Consider the following 17533-nt stretch of genomic DNA (forward strand, 5'->3'; position numbering starts at 1 on the left):
AATATGCTTTTCCATGTTTATAAGATTATCCAGTTTGAGTTGTCCAAGACCAGTTGATAAGTGACTATCTCAGGATGAATATGTAGATATGGGACTCATTTGCATAAAATGATAAATGAATCCATGGCAGCTGAGGGGAACACTAAATGAGATAGAGATAGGGCCCAGAACAGAATCTTTGGGAACACCCATGGTTAATGGGTATGACATGAAGAAATATCAAAGAGACACCTGAGAAGGAGCAGATAGGTGGAGAACAAGGAAGTGATTAGGGAAGGGAATAAACATTTATATAGTGATATGCCAAGGACTGTGCTAAGCACTATTTACAAATATTATTTCAATTTGATCCTTACAACAACTCTGTGAGTTAGGTCCTATTATTCTCATTCCTGTTTTATAGTTAAGGAAACTGAAGTAACTTGCTCAGGGTCACATAGCTAGTAGGTGTCTGAAACTGAGTTTGAAATCAGTATATTTCCTGACTCCAGAACAAGGGCTCTGTCAACTCCATCACCAGCTTCCTGTAGTGAGAGCTATCTCACTAGAGATTACCAGGATAGAACAATCTTACGAAAACCTGGATAGAGAGAATCCAACAGGAGAAGGTGACAGCAATGAAGAAATTATGGGTAACTTTGGAGAGGGTAGTTACAGTTGATTGTGAGGGTAGAAGCCAGAATGAAGAAGGTTCAGAAAGCAGTCAGAGGAGGAAATGGAAGCAATGAATATAGATGACTTTTTTTCAAAGAGGTTAGGCATAAAGGGGAGAGATAAAGGATGATATTTAGTAGGGATGGTAGGATCAACTGAGGGTTTTTTAAGGAGGGAAGCATAACATATTGGTTGTTGTTTGTCCTTCACTCTAGAAGAGGATCATACCATCAGGAAGGTGATGCTATGACTTGCAAATGAATTGGATTTAAATGAGGGATGACTATACAAAGTCACCAGCCTCACTTTTTCCTCCAGAACCATCTGGGTCCAGTGACAAGATATTGATCACAATGGCTGGAGATGGCCCCCAGACATGTTGGTAAACAGCAAAGAAGTGATAGGGAGAGATAAGGATAAGATAAATGTGAGATAAAAGACACATGGATTATGGAAGTTAATCACATGTACTGATTAGTACCTGCTTATTCAGGACCATGCTAGGGTGTAGGCAGCAGCAACATAGGATGAGTCAAGATGGAGACAGACCAGGACAGAGTCGGCCTGCTGTAGCACTTGTGGGTATCAGTGTTCTTTGTATAGCTCAAGTTCTGAAAACTAGAAAGTTTATAAAATAGGTAGCTAGTCCTTAGCCACCTATTTTGATAGGTAACAGCAGTTAAGAGTGCTAAATGATAATCAAAATGGGATTTTTTATGGCACTTTGTGCTTTATAAAGCACTTAATGTATATCCCAATTCATAACAGCTCTTTAAAGGGAAGGGAGAAGTGTCATGCTCCCTATTTTAAAGATGAGCAAACTAAGGCTAAGAGAGGTTAGAGCCTGCAATACAGATTTCTGGAGAAACTGATGAAAACGATTGTTATTCTGGGCCTGGATCTGATCAGGAATTAGAGAGTTGTTGCCAAAGTATAAGTGACAGGGACTTTGGGAGGAAATGACTATATAGCTTTCTAGACTGTAATGATAGTCAAGGAGGGGAGTACAAGTCATAGTCTAATGTGCTTCCTAAATTGTGGAGGACTGGATTTCGAAGAGTTCAGAGAAAGGAAAGGTAGCCTTCCATGGCATTAGGTTCTATAGAGATAGTAAACTCAAAAGGGATGGAATGATCTCAAGAATATGTTTTTTTGAAGACAGAACTAGAAAAACTTATCATAGGAAAGAAAGTGGAGGGGGAGCTCTAAGAGGTGAATGTAATGCGGACTAATTGACCAAATTATTATGCGCATCCATTGAGGAATGGCCAAACAAGTTGTGGCACATGAATATAATGGAAAATTGCTGTGTTGTAATATGATGGATACAGAGAAGCATGAAAAGATTTAATTGAACTGATGTAAAGCAAAATAAGCAGATCCAGGAAAACAACGTATTCAATGAGTACAACAATGTAAGCGGAGAGAGCAACAACAGCAGAACTGAAACTGAATGTTACAAAATTATAATGACCAAGCTTTGTCCCCAAAGAACAGCTATGGGAAGACATTTTGCTCTGGTTCTTTGCAGAAGTGGGGAAACATTACATGGAACACTGCAACATTGGATTCCTAAACCCTGTCCCCCCCCATATATTGGTTGGTTCTGCTGAATTTTTTCTTTTCCCTTTTTATTATAAGGGGTGGTTCTCTGGGAGGGAGGAAGAGGAAGGAAGCAGTGAAGGTAATATACAAATGATGTCAGTAAAATTTGTTTTCTTAAAAGGCATTCATAGAAGATAGATGTGGAGTCAGAGAGGTATCTGGACCTCTTCAGTGATTCTGAGTTACATTTATTGAGGATTAATATCAAAATGGGCTATCCTTTCTGTTGAAAGTGTGGGATTAGTGTAAGTAATGATGAAATCTAAGATAAATGAAGACTGGTAAAGGAATTAATGAATAAATTTTTTTTAAAGTTTATTAAGCACCTGCTATGTGGCAAGAGCCTGGAGTTAGGAAGACCTGAGTACAATTAAAACCTCAAATACTTACTGTGTGACCCTGGAGAAGTCACTTAACTCTGTTTGCCTCAGCTTTCTCATCTGTAAAATAAGCTGGAGAAGGAAATGATAAACTGCTCCAGGGTCTTTGCCAAGAAAACTCTAAATAGATTTGCTAAGAGTCTGACATCACTCAAATCACTGAACAACAACATATGTCAAATACCATGCAGAGTATTAGGGATAGAAAAACAAAAGCAAAGACAATGGTGGCTCTCAAGGAGCTTTCAATAAGAAGACATAATACGTATAGAGGACAACATTTATAGTTTCCAGGAGGGGTATTTTTCAGGAGGTGGTTGGAAAGGCACATCCAAGGCTGCATAACTAAATAAGTGGTAGAGAGTCATTCAGTAGTTACCTAATTTCCTTATTTGACATTTTTATTAGACAGATAAATCAAAGACATTTTTTAGACATAGAATACCTGGGACAGTGAGTAGAGACATATGGGGATAAATTGACAACACATCCTTCTGGAACATGGTTCCAGAAATGGAAAGCAGGATTAAAGCTGAGGGCAAGAAGATGGTAGAGAATAAATTGAAGAAAGGTTGGACTAACTGGCCTGGTATGGTGGGTGACACACCAAGCAAGACCTCAGGGACCTCAGGACAGGAATTATGGAGATGAAAGAACTAAATCCTAAAGGTCATGGCTTTCTGGCTTGAGAAACAAAGTGGCTAATCAGAAGATATTTGAATGTCAAGGTCACCAAAAGGGCTTTCTTAGTTGTTGCAGATAATAGGAAGAGGACAACTAGAAAAATAACTTCCTAATTCGTTTTTTCTTTTATCTACCACAGCGAATAATCATCAAACTGTGAAAAAAAGTGGCCAACAAGATCCTGAAGCACAAAATTTCAATCTCTTTTCTTAGTTGACTCATTTTGTAGCTTTTGACGTTGTTTTCCATCCCTCCCACCCAATCAAAATGCTTTCCCCACTTTGGCTTTAATAACATAGTTCTCTCCTGGTTCTCTTTCTACTTGAGTGTTCTTTTAATGGTTCATCAACCATGTCTCATACCTTTGCCATGCTTATCCTCCAGATTTTGATCCTAAGCCGTTTTCTCCTCTCTGTTCATACATTCACTTAGTAATTTCATTAGATCCTTTTGATTCAATTATTATCTCTATGATGATGACTCTAAAATCCATATTATATACCTATCCCTAATATCTTTCTCCCTTGTGCTCCCAATCATCCCCAGTCCCTAGAGTGGAGTAGTAGAAAGGATATTGGTTTCAAAGTCGGATGACTTGGATTCAAATATTCGCTCTTCAGTTTATAATCTTGAGCAAATCACTTCACATCTCTTTGGGTTTCAGTTTCCTCATTTGCACAATGAGGTGGGACAGAGCTAGATAAGCCATGGTAAGATAAAGATCTTCTTTAAGATCCCTTCCAGTCATAAATCTAAGAAATAAAAATCTGTAGGCATCTCAGACTCAAATCTCTTTTGCCCTAAAACCACCCCTTCTCCAAAGCTCTCCATTTCTGTTAAGGTTATCACCATATTGGCTAGAAAATCATCTAGTTTGCAGCACCAGTCATTCTTGACTCTTCTGTCTTCTTCAGCCGTCGTATTCTATCAGTTCCAGTTTTTAGCATATTTACCCTCACAGCATCTCTTGCATCTCTCTCTTTCTGTTCACTGTCTATCTTAGTTTAGGCCTCATCACCTCTTGCCTAGACTAATTATTACTCTCATAATTACTGACACTCTGCTTCCAGTCTCTTCTCTCTTCAATTCATCTCCTCCAAAGCTGACAAAATAATCTTTCTTTAACACAGATGTGAATATATAATTTTAAGGCTCAAAAATCTCAAAAAATACTTCCCTATTGTCACTCTAGGATCAAAAGCAAACATCTCTGCTAGTGTTTAAGGCCCTTTACAATCTAGCCACAATCTATGTAGACTCAGTAGTTTTCACAAACTTTGTTCTAGCCAAAATGGCCTGCTCACTCAAACTTGGCATTCTGCCACCTCCATGCCTTTGTACAGGTTATAACCTGCACCTGAAACATGCTTTATCCTTCCCTTTGACTTTTAGATTCTTAGCATTCTTCAGCACTCGGCTCAGATACCACCTTTGTCAAGCCTTTTCTGATTCCATCGCCATCCTCAAATAATCTTTTATTTACTTGTTTACATGTTGTATCTTCAAATAGACATAAACTACTTGAAGATAAATACTGTTTCTCTTCTTTTGTCTTTGTATCTTTTTAAGGCCAAGTATGTAGGAGAAACCTAATAATTAAAACCAAAAAGAAACCTGAAAGTGCAGAAGTATTAAGAGAGCTCGTGGATACTCTGAAAGAGTTGCAGGCACCAGATTAAACCAAATCCATCCATAAAAGAAATCACAGTTGTGATTGCTTAGACATTGTTGATGATATCTGAAAAATTGTGAACATTGTAAAAGAGGACGCAGGACTTGCTATAGGCAAGTGTTCTCCTGATGACTGAAAGATCAGCTTTAGACTTTTGGCCAGTAAATTTGATTTTAACTGCTGGCAAATTAAAGAATGTATTCTGAAAACAGTTTGAGAGATCCTAGAAAGTGAGACAGTGTGCACTCTGAACCAGTGTGGGTTAACGAAATACAAGTCATAGAACTGTGAAAAGATACTTCAGATATCATCTGCTTGAATCTCAGTTCCCAATTTTGAGATGAGAAAATTGAAACTCAGAGCATTGAACTGACTTGTCAAGCAGGTGGTTAGAAGCATTTTTAAGGCAAGGCACTATGCTAAGCAATGGACATACAAAAAAGGGCAAAAAAAGTTGCTGCCTTCAAGGATCTTCCATTCTAATGGGGGACACCACACAGAAACAACTAGGTATTTGCAAGATATATATTGAGTAGACAGAAAACAATCTGAGAGAAGAAAGCATTATACAAGGCCAAATAACTAATAAGTGATTGAGAGTTTTGCTAGACTAACTTGATTTTTTTTCCCCAGCAAAATGAGGAGACATATAGGCTAAATGGATTCAAAACTGGCTGAACAGTTGTACCAAAAGATGAGTGATTAATGAGTCTATGCCAGTCTGTAAATAAATAGAAAGGTCTACTCTACTTTCCTAGAAGGAAATGTAAAGTCCTATATTTCAGTTCAATAAATCAACTACCAAGACAGCAACAGTTAATGACATATTGTGCTAGAAAATAAGACATTCAGATGAGGATGAGCTTACTGCATTTGTAATCCAACACACATTTTCGCAGGACATATACAGATAATTAAGGACAAATTATACATTTGTATTTGAAATAGCTGGATAATTATTATAATTACTCATTTTATATGGTCCTTCGGGAACTTACTTTCAAATGCCAATCCTTGTTGGTTTAACAAATACATTTTGTTTGATTTGGCTTATGTGTACAATTTGTTAAATGCTAAATTTGATCATTTTAAAATTAGGATTTTAAGTTAATGCCATCAAGCTATTAATAAGATCATGAAATGGATCTTTATGTTTTCCCTTTTGAATTTTTTGACATAATATTTTTCTTTGGCAAAATTGTTTTTTTAAAAATGTTCTCTGTAATATTTATGGGGAAACATGAGCAAGAATAGCTCTCAGAAGTATGTGAAGGGCTGTGACTTGTATCTGTAGGAAGGAGTGCCCACCTTGAGGAAACCAGGACTCTTTCAAAGTATTAAAAGATAATAGAATATAGACTCACTCTTCTTTTTGTTTCTGATTTTTGGACTGGTGTAACATTCTGGTGCCCAATTCAAAAAGACGATTTCCTTCCACTATTTGATTTTTTCTTGTTTGTCTTGTTGCTATATAAGTACAGATAGAATACAAAGTAAATAAAACAGTCCCATGCTTTTAGGTCTTTAATAATATGTATTACAAATAACAGTACATACTTTTTATAGCATGCTACAGTTTTCAAAATAGGTCTTGCATTTGATCTTCACAATGTCATTATTGGGAAAGGCTAGGAATTATTATTCCCATTTTTTAGGGAGGATTATGGTGCTCAGAGGAGTTATATGACTTGTCCAAAGTCCCAGAGCTAGAATAGGAGAGAACTCAGATCATCTCATATCAGTCCTCTGCCCTTTCTACTACACAGCATTGCCTCTAAAAGAGGGTTTTGATGTATTTAGGAAAAGCTATGATTCAAAACTTAAGGGAATGAAAATATGAAGCAATTTCGAATGAGAGCAACACAATGATTCCATATTCCATTAACGAGACCACAAAGAACTATTAATGGTCCTGATCATTTGCTAAGAGAAGACACATAAAAATGTTACTTCCTTCACAACCCTCATCCTTTCTCCTTCTGACAACTCATCTGAAAGGTATGGTCTCTATCTTTGTGGGTTTAGAAACTTTGTCAGTTTGTTTAAGTGCAAAGTTTTTTTTCCACTTAAAGATGGTTTCCAGCTATTTTTGGACAACTCTGGCTACCTAATGAATTTTGTAAGAGAGGGCACTTTTAGTACCTAATTTCTGCTTTGAATTATATGTTATCAAATCTTTGGATTAAAGGCACATTTTTAAATGGGAAAAGCCTAACAAATTGGCTTTGTAATAGCAATTCCTTCAATTTAAATACTCAGTGAATGAACTGGAATTGAATTTAAAGAGTCTACTCTCTCTACACATTTATGCCAGAAATCATTAACATCTGTAATTTTCCTTTTGTAGCATTCTTTCATTTGAAGTTCTTTTCAGGCACTTCATTTGTTTTGAAAAACAATCTATTTTATCAGTGGAGTTCCCAACCTAAAACTAAGGTCTTTTATCTTGATGAGTGTTTTACTCTGTGTGTGAGGTTTAACAAATTATAGATCTGTAGAAAACATCTATTGTGAATTCTGGCTATATCCAGTTATGGTCTTCTGTGCATATTGCTCTGCATTTTAGTCTGTACATGCTTACGTGTGTACACATTAATTCCGAAGATAGTCTATAAATTCCTTGAGAACAGGGATTGCTTAATTTTTTTTTTTTTTTGGTATTCTCAGTGCCTAACTCAGTGTCTGCCATGTAGTGAACTCTTAACAAAGGTTGTGGATTGATCAAAAGGGAAGAGTGCACCAGAAATTTTTCTGGGGCAGAGGGAGATCAGGAAAGGCCTTGTATTGGAAGTGGTACAGATCTTTAAAAGTGAAATTTCTCTAGAATTATAGAGGACAGTATATTCTAATAGAGTACTTGGAAAAAAAAAGGTTGTGGGGGTAGAGGAGGAAAGTGGGTAAGAAGGGAAGCCCTCTGTGCTTTTACAGATGGCAATATTTTAAGACATTTTGGAAATACTGCAAAAAAAAATTGGGGGCGGTGCCAATACATCTAAGCTGTCTTATGAAAATGTGTCAGTCAATAGGATAGCCAAAAAATAAATCCACCTGTACAAGAGGCTCTAATTCCCTCCCAGTGCTACAAGCTATTCTTTTGTACAGCAAATGGACATTGAAAACCCAGCAGCTGCAATAAGTACCATCTATTGTGGGACTCCATAGAATTATCCACTTAAAAAAAAAAGGATTTCTTTGGTTGGTGTCTATCAAAGCAAAAGTCTGAACTGGTTCCTCCCTAGCCTGTTTCTCATCTATAAAATGAGTATGGTAAGAGCACCTGCCTCTCATTTCACAGGGTATTGTGAGGATCAAATGAGATAATATATGTAAAGCACTCTGCATCTTTTAAGTATTACATGAATATTAATTTTGGCTCGGTTTGATGGATTACAGAATAATAAAGATTAGTGTGCTGGAGAGGCAGGACAATGTTACTTTCTTCTGAATTCAAATTTGGCGTGGTCATAATCACATAATCTGAATCAATTCAGATTCCTCAGAAGGAAGCAATTGCCTTTGTCACAAGGGATGAATTTACCTAGTTTTTCCCTAAGTGAAGTTCTAGATTCTTAAAGAAGAGAGCAGAGAAAAATAGAAAGATATCAAATAACAATAACCATTAGCATGTCTATAGGGCTTTAAAGTTTGCAAAGTACTTTACAAGGTAACTTATATGTAAAAACCTCAATGTTTGTTCCTATATAGGAGTATATAAAAACCAAAATAATGTATAGCCCCAAAGTGTAGGAATAACACATGTATTAAAAAAAAAGGTCATTCTTAAGATGTGTTGCTGATGAAACTAGAGTATTTTCCAAATTTCACTAAGGATGCTCCAGCAAGATTAGAATGTCTTCAAATCTGATCTAGGAGATTCAGGAAGTAACCAGTGAGATAAGCTGGGATCTAACTAATTGCTGCCCCTCCAAAGGCACATTATTATAAAAAGAGGAGAGAATGGAATGCCTAGAATCTAGAAACATTGAATCCAAGACTAAGAATCGACCAGTATTTATCAAGCATTGTCCAGACAAAAGAAACTCTGACTCTAAGAAGTGACACTGCTTTTTTAGGCAAAATAACCCTATCCTAGAAAACAACAATTTATCAAGCTACTGTAGCTTGATAGAAATATTCTTTAAGGCTATCTAATTCTAATTCTCTCTGTTCTAATGGTATGTTTATTAAGAAACTTTCTAGTCTATCATTTGGTCTCTTCTTTAATGCAGAATTAATAATACTAACAAATATAGTAAATAAAATATGTAATACATACACAACATAATATATATAATATAATATATATAAATAATGCCTAATAAATAATGACACCTATGGTGTGCCTTTTAAAAATGACTGCTTATCCTCACAGATATATTCCTCTTTGTAAATTAATCAGGTGGAATCCTGGTTTTTAAACCAACCTCTTCTGTGAGTTTGTTTAGTATGACCATGCTTCCTGGAGCCTCATCAATTTTTAGGAAAGTGATAAAGCTTTTGAATCCACAAAAATGAATGAACAGGTTGTGGATTCATGATGACCCCACCCAAATTGCAGATACCCTCTAAAAGGCCCTGTCTGTCTCTCTCTCTGTTTTTTTCTTGGTCATGGTTTCTCCTGTCTCCAAAATGTTCAAGAAAGGGGGTGATATTCTAAGCTTGTGGTTGCATGTTAGGAAGGTTAAACAATTTTAAAAACTTTTTTTTCTTTTAGCAAAAACATTTTTGAATGACAGTTTCAGATTAGGAAACAATTTTTAAAATGTCTCTTATGATCCCTTTATTCTCCCATGTGTGAGCAGCACTTTGTATATAATACAGGGTTTTTGGTTTAGAGTTAGAAGACTTGTAGAGGTCATCCATCTGGTCCAATTATTTCACTTCAGAAACCCCCAGGATCACAATTTAAGAGCTAGAAGAGACCTTGGATGCCATCAAGTTCAACCATTTCATTTTATAGATTAGGAAACTAAATCCTGGAGAGGATAAATGACTTGTCCATAATTATACATATTACATAATATGTAACATCTTAGCATGTGTGTTCATCCTTCGTTGCCGAAGAAGACCATGCCATCAGAGAAATAATGACATGACTTGCTCTTGACTTTGTTTTGAGTGAGGGAGGGCTGTGCAGGTTACCAGCCTCACTTCTCCTTTAGAGCCATCTGAATCCAGTGACCAGATATTCATCAGGATGACTGGAGATGACCCAGGATGAGGCAACTGGAGTTAAGTGACTTGCCCAAAGTCACACAGCTAGTGAGTGTCAAGTGTCTGAGGTGAGATTTGAACTCAGGTCCTCCTGATTCCTGCACTGGTGCTTGATCCACTGTACCACCTAGCTGCCCCTATGTAATATCTAAGGCAGAATTGAAACCCAGGTTTTTCTGCTTCCAGTTTCAGCCCTCTAAACCACATTGTACCATGCTGTCCTATACATCAAGAGAAAAGTTCACATTTATGCAAAGGCAAACCCTGTTGTCTATATCAGTACGTAAGAAAACGTAGTCATTATCTACATTGTTGATTATAATCAAGTAATCATTCCACTAGGTCACCTAGGTGGGACCGTGAATATAGTGCTTGTCTTATCTTCCTGATTCAAATCTGTCCTCAGGCACTTACTGAGTGACCTTGGCCAAGTCACTTAATCCTGTTAGTCTCAGTTTCCTCATCTGTGAAAGGAGAAGAAATGGCAAGCTACTTCAGTATCTTTGCCAAGAAAACCCAAAATGGGGTCACAGAGAAGAACATCATTGAAAAACAACTGAACAACCACAAATAATTCTACTAATTAGTTAAGTCATTCATAGCATTTTTGTTTTTTACATGAATGGAGGTATACACAAAGGCTGTGCCAAGATATGAAAGAGGATTTATTTTAGTCAGTTAATTCATTTCCCCCATTCCACCCTCCCTGCCAATTCAGTCTAACATCTAGTCAATTAAGTCAAATAATTAACTGCTTGTTTTGTCTAATTTGGCTGTGGGGTTTACAAATCTTAGAGCTGGTATATGGTTATATGCATAATGAACACTTTTCTTTATATATAAAAATTAGAAAGTACTTTAAAAACTGTAAATATGCCTATCTATGAAGAGATAGATGAATGAGTTTGCATTGAAATTACTAGACAAAGTATCTGTGAGAAGCTCAGTTTATCTTGAAGACAGCACCTTGCTGTGAATGAGGAGTCACATGAGATAAGGCTGCGAAGATAGACTAGGACCAGTATTATAGAATACTTTAAGTACTGGGCCAAGGGGTTAGTACTTTACTGAATTTTTGAATCTTAATGACTTTTAGGCTGAGGCCCATCTTTTTGTTGTTCAGTCATTTCAGTCGTGTGCGACTATGTGATCTTACTGGGGATTTTCTTGGCAAAGATACTGGGGTTTGCCAGTTACTTGTCCAGTTCAGTTTACTGATAAGGAAACTGAAGCCAACAGGATTAAGTGATGTGCCCAGGTATATGAGATAAAATTTGAATTCAGGATGGAGTCTTCTTGACTTCAGCCCCAGCATTTTATCCATTGCGCCACTTATTTGCCCAGTATAAGTCAGCTAGTTCGCTTAAACCTGAACCAGAATCCTCTCTGAACCAGAAGGCTATTCAATAAGGTATTCTAAACTTTGCCAGGCCTTTTGTACCACCACTTCCAAAGGCAGCACATGCATTTGGACTTTCTTTTGCCAAAAAGAATGATTTATAGTTTTCGATAAAGAGTCCAAGCTACAAACCAATGACCTTGACTTGGATTTTTGACAAAATTCTAGAGTATATATTAAAGAGATAGTTGTGAGTAATTTGAAAGATAAATAGGGATTACTATGACAAAGCATTGCAGAATAGATCATTTTCTTAGTGGACAATTTTTCATCAAAGCATTTGATAACATCTCATAAAATCCTTGAGCACAAAAGAGAGATGTAAACTGTACAATAGACTATAAGTAGAATCAGGACTAGTTGAATAGTCTGACCCAAAGAATAATGATGAATGCAGGGAGATTTCCAGGAGAGCATGGTAGAACTCAGTTCTCAACCTTATTTGTTTAACATTTTTATCACCCACTTGGATCAAATTAGCAAGTAAACGACTCAGTGAGGGGAGGGATATATCTGACAAGTGGGGCAGCAGAAGTATGATCCTGAAAGATCCTAAGAGAGGTTAGGATGGTGAGTTAAATCTAACAAGATTAAATAGAAATAAATGTAGAGACGTACATAAAAAAACTGCTAAAGGACAGCATACAAGAGGTATGACTAGATAATAGTTCATGTGACAAAGATCTGAGGCATGTCTACAATCCAAGCTATCAGGGAGGTTGGCAGATCTCTTGAGTATGGGAGTTCTGAGCTACAGTGGGTTATACCAATGGGGGTGTCTGCACTAAATTTGGCATCAACAAAATGAGCCCCGGAGAATGGCACCACTAGGTTGCTTCAGGAGGGTTGAACCAGTCCAGGTCAGAAAACTAAGGAGATCAAAACTCCTGAGCAGACTAATAGGGAATCAGGGATCAATCTGTGAGAAGCCCCCTGCATTTTCAGCTGTGCTCAATGGGGAGACCTAGTCTGGGAAAGAAGGAAGAGAAGAAAAGAAAGAAAAAGAAATAAATGGAAGAAAGATGTAAAGGAAGGTGGGAGGGAGAAAGAAAAAAAGAAAGAGAAAGAAAAAGGATCTGGGGATTTAAGTGACTGAGCTCAGTATGTCAACAATGTGACATGGAAGTCAAAGAAGTTGTGATTTTTTTTTTTGTCTGCACACGGAGTTTCATTGATGTGGGGGTTGCCTTGATGAGGAAAATAGTTGCAGGTCCACAACTATTCTGCAACTTAAAAGTATTAGAGAGTTGTCTGAAGCACTGAAAGAATACATGATTTGTTTAGAGTCACACAGCCAGTCTGTGTCAGAGGTGGGATATAATGATCTTAGGCTGCTTTAAAAGAGGCCTACTGTCTAGAAAGAGGGAGATGATAGACGCTCTGTACTCCACCCATAGTCAGACAATAAGTGGAATATTATGTTTATTTCTGAGTACCACAAGCACAGAGATAAAAGGTAGGGTTATCTAGGAAAATAACTAGAATTGTGAGAGAACCATGTAAAAATTAGTTGAAAGAACTAGGCATATTTAGCTAGGAGAATTCTTGGGAGTGAAGGGACAAACACAATAGCTCTTTTCAAGTATCTGAAAGGCTTTTGTGTGAAAGAGAAATGAGGTATTCAATTTTGGTCCTAGAGGGAAGAACTAGAAGCAATAGGTTAGCAGTGCAAAAAGACAGACATGGGCTCCACATAAAGAAAACTTCTAAACAATTAGACTGTCCAGAAGTGGTATGGCCCGCTCCAGAGGTAGTGGGTTCCCCTTCATTGGGGCAGAGGGTGATTATTTGTTGGACATGTTAGGGAGTGGGATTCCAATGTAGATATGGGTTAGACTAGATGGTCCTGCAAGCCCTTCCCAGCTATGAGATCCTATTATTTTATCACATGGATTACGTTTCTCCCTTTTGTGACCAGAGTACCTAATTTGTAGGACTCACTAAATGTTAGTTTTGGTGGTTGTAGTTTGCAGCTAGGAGAATTTTACTGAAAGAGAAATGCTACAACAAGATATAGTTAATAGTGGAGACAGTGAAGGAACGAGCAGTTAGCTGTTATCTGTCTTCCTTGAGTGGTAACAGCAGATACTTTATCTATTCCAGGGAGTTTGGACTCAGAAACTTTGGTTAAACCAATAGCAAATGACCAAGAAAGAAGTTGCTGATTACTGACTGTACAGATCCCCGCTGTCCCCAGGATAATAAAACTGAGGAAAGAGAGACTGTGCTTTACTTTTTTTTTCATACTTCACAGTTCCAAGCAAAGCACCCTATACACAGTAAGCCCTCGATGAATATTTTATGATGGATTTGTTGCTTAAGCCATGATTGCTGTTGTAATAGAGATGATGTATAGAAGGAAAAAATAAATTTAAGGACAGCGATCTGGGCTTAGCTTAAGAGACGCAGGGTAAAAGTTACAACTCTAGTTTGGATAGACAGCATCTCTTTGAAGCTTGTTAAAGCTCTGGGGTAGTTTGCATGGTTTTGGCACTAGTTGCCAGGGGCATAATAGAAGTTAAAAGGCATTTACTTTCTAGAACCTAAATAACAAGTGGCCCTGGGAAAATTCTCATGGAGCTTGAGTAAGGATGTGGGAAAAGAAAGATTTGAGCTGGAGGGCTATTTTCGAAGACTTGTGTGTGGCTTGTGCATGGCTAATAAAAGAGTTGGAATGAGTTGATTAGCCTAGGGAGAGTCTCACAAAAGAATTTGATAGCATTCCTTTAGAAGAAGGAAAAGGATTAATCATTTACATAATTCCTCTATGTGCCCAGCACTCTGCTGAGTGCTTTACCGATATTATTTGTATCCTTACAACAAGCCTGGAAGGTGGGTGCTACTATTATTATCATCATCACCATTTTACAGTTGAGGAAACTGGGATAGAAGTTGTGACTTGCCCATGATCACATTAGCTAGTAAGGGTGTGAGGCTAGATTTGAATTCAGGTCTTCTTGATTCCAGGCCCAGTGTCCTCTCTACTGTACTATCTAGCTGCTCAATAGAAGAAGAACCAATAGTTGAAGAAAGCTTCATCAGATGGCAGAAACCCAACAGCAGATAACAGCAACAGTTAAAGGAAGAGTCAATGTCCATCCATGTCAGACTCTTAATAAAAACTATTTTGATTTTCTTGCTGGACAAAGGGCAGAATACGATAAGAAGAGTATGAGCACTGGATAGTGGAAAGAGAATGAGATTTAAAAGCTGAAAACCTGGATTCGAATTTTAACTCTGCTACTTAATAATTGTATGACTTTGGACAAGTTACTGAATATCTCTCAGACTCAGTTTGCTCATTTCCAGCTGAAAAAGAGGTTATGAATGCCACTGGACATCTCTCATGTGGCAAAGCACCGGGTGCTGATTCCATTCCAGCTGAGATTTATAATGCAAGGGGTCCACTGCTCATACAGAAACTGATTGAGATTTTCTAGGTTGTATGGCAAGAGGAGGTTATCCCCCCAGGAGTTCAAGGATGCCTCCGTTGTCCATCTCTATAAAGGTAAAGAAAATATCGTCCTGTGACAACCAAAGGAAGGCCTCTCTCTTATGCTGGTAAGATTCTTGCTAGAGTCCTCCTTAATGGGCTGGTCTCTCACTTGGAAGCAGTCATCTACCTGAGAGTCAGTGTGGCTTCAGAAAGGGCTGAGGAATGGTAGATATGATGTTTGCTGCTGGACACACTGCAGGAGAAATTCCAGGAGTAGAAGAGAGGTCTATATACAGTGTTCGTTGATCTGACCAGAGCCTTTAATACTGTCAGTCATGAAGGTTTATGGAAAACTGTGTAAAAATTTGGTTGCATGGAGAATTTTATCCATATTATATGTCATTTTCATGACAGCATGCTTGCCTGGGTTCTGGATAACGAATGATGCTCTTGTGCTTTCCCACTCACCAGTGGAGTGAAGAAAGATTGTGTGCTTGCTCCCATGTTTTTTAGCATGATGTTTTCAGTCATATTGTCACATACCTTCAACGAGGATGAAAATGGCATCAAGGTCAGCTCATGGTTAAGTTATTTAACTTGAAAAGCCTACAAGCCAAGACTAAAATGGAGGGAGAGTTGGTGCATAACTTTTTGTTCACAGATACATTCAATGCAGCCTCTGAGACTGCGATGTAACAAAGTATGGACTGATTCTCTGCTGCTTGTGTTAACTGTGACCTAACAATTTAGAGTAAGAAAACCCAGGTTCTCCATCAGCTAGTACCACACCATCTATATGTGGAACTATTGGTTACAGCAAATGGAGAAATTTTGAATACTGTGGATAAGTTCACTTATCTTGGCAGTATACTTTCCAGGATCATCTACATGATGAGGTTGATATATGCATTGCCAGAGCTAGCTCAGTGTTTGGGAAGCTCCAAAGTATGTGGGAGAGGAGGTATTAGATTGCATACCAAAAAAATCTGCGGAGTCATTGTGATGACCTCATTGTTGAGTGTCTCTGAAATCTGGACAGTCTACCAGTGCCAAGCCAGTAAATTGAATTGTTTCCATTAGGATTGTTTGAAGATTCTGAAGATTACCTGTACCAAGGTACTTTCTTGAGCTGAACTGCCAAGCATTAAAGCTCTATTGCAAAGAGTACAACTCTGATGGGCTGGGCATATTATTTGAATTCCAAATGTAAATTTGCTTAAGAGACTATTTTATGGAGAACTCACATAAGGAAGCACTCACATGGAGGTCAGAAGGAGTGACACAAGGACACTCTCAAGATGTCTCTGAAGAGTTTTGGAATCGATTGCATTACATAGGAGACAATGGCAAAGAATCACCTATCATGGCATGCCTGCATCAAAGAAGGTGCTGTGCTCTATGAGCGAAGAATTGTAGTAGCTCAAAAAAAACACAAGATGTGCAAATTTAGAGACATCTTCATTCCAAATATTCATATGGACTATTTGTGTCCAACCTGTGGTACAGCTTTCTGAACTTGATCCTTCTGATCGGTCTCAGTAAGACACACTGTACTTTGACCCCCACATAATGATGTCATTTTTGTCCTCTTTGAGAATGAAGGACAACAATCACCAAACTCCCATGATCTCATTTGATCTTTATTGCAAACTTTTAATGGTAGGTATAATAGGTATTGTTATCTCCTTTTCCTAGAAGGGGGTAAACTGAAGTACCCAGAGCTCAAGTCAACTTATCTTTGGTAGTAAGGTTAGTAGGTGGCTGAGGTGGGATTGAAATCCAAGAATCTCTTGACTCTAGGTCCAGCATTTTTTCTACTATATAATGTTTCCTCTTCCTTAAAGGGAAATATGTAATTTGTATCACTTCAATCCCTTAAAACTATAGCTTAAACCAGGCATGGTCTCATAGGATAGCACCATATTTTGGGAACAAATGATTCTCTTTTTTTTTTTCAGTGGGTTAACAGAGAAAATGATGGGTAATGTGTCCTTGACCATAAAGGAGAGGGATGCTATTTGTTATAAGGATCTGTGGTTTCTGAATTTATGATTTCTTCACTGTGGGAAGTTCAAAATTAATTGATAAGTTCCAGGGAATTCCCTGGGACACACTGAGTTTAAATGACTTGCCTAGGATCGTAGCAGACTGCTGTAGTTTTCCTTTAAAACTTTCTCTGTTTCTGTCTCTGTCTTTGTCTTTCTCTGTTTCTATCTCTGTCTGTTGCTCTGTCTCTCCATTTCTTACTAAAAGGACGTTGAAACTTTCTTTTTATGTTGCTTGTGGGATTGGAAATGAATAAAACTGCACAATTCTGTGTTATTAGAGTTTATATAACAATTTCAGGAAGTTTTGCAACAATAACAGTTACAAAATGGGTCAAGTTAATCCAACTAATGTCTGACTTGGTAAGTTAATTCACTGAAATAACCAACTACTTTACTGAATTATTCCAAATGACAGTAGTCATACCTGTCAAAATTATCTCA

General features: G+C 37.6%; 1 protein-coding gene across 6 annotated transcripts in view; it reads right to left on the reverse strand.

Annotated features, from left to right (window-relative positions):
* The window catches only part of SEL1L2 (SEL1L2 adaptor subunit of SYVN1 ubiquitin ligase), a 172514-nt gene that overhangs the window by 96332 nt on the left and 58649 nt on the right, over positions 1-17533 (reverse strand). For all 6 annotated transcript variants that reach the window (XM_072634487.1, XM_072634483.1, XM_072634482.1 and 3 more), the window contains one exon: positions 6360-6462. In XM_072634487.1, coding sequence (XP_072490588.1) covers positions 6360-6462 — 103 coding nt within the window. The remainder of the gene's footprint in view (positions 1-6359; positions 6463-17533) is intronic.

Source organism: Notamacropus eugenii, chromosome 1, assembly GCF_028372415.1.
Source record: "Notamacropus eugenii isolate mMacEug1 chromosome 1, mMacEug1.pri_v2, whole genome shotgun sequence".
Classification (NCBI taxonomy): Eukaryota; Metazoa; Chordata; class Mammalia; order Diprotodontia; family Macropodidae; genus Notamacropus; species Notamacropus eugenii.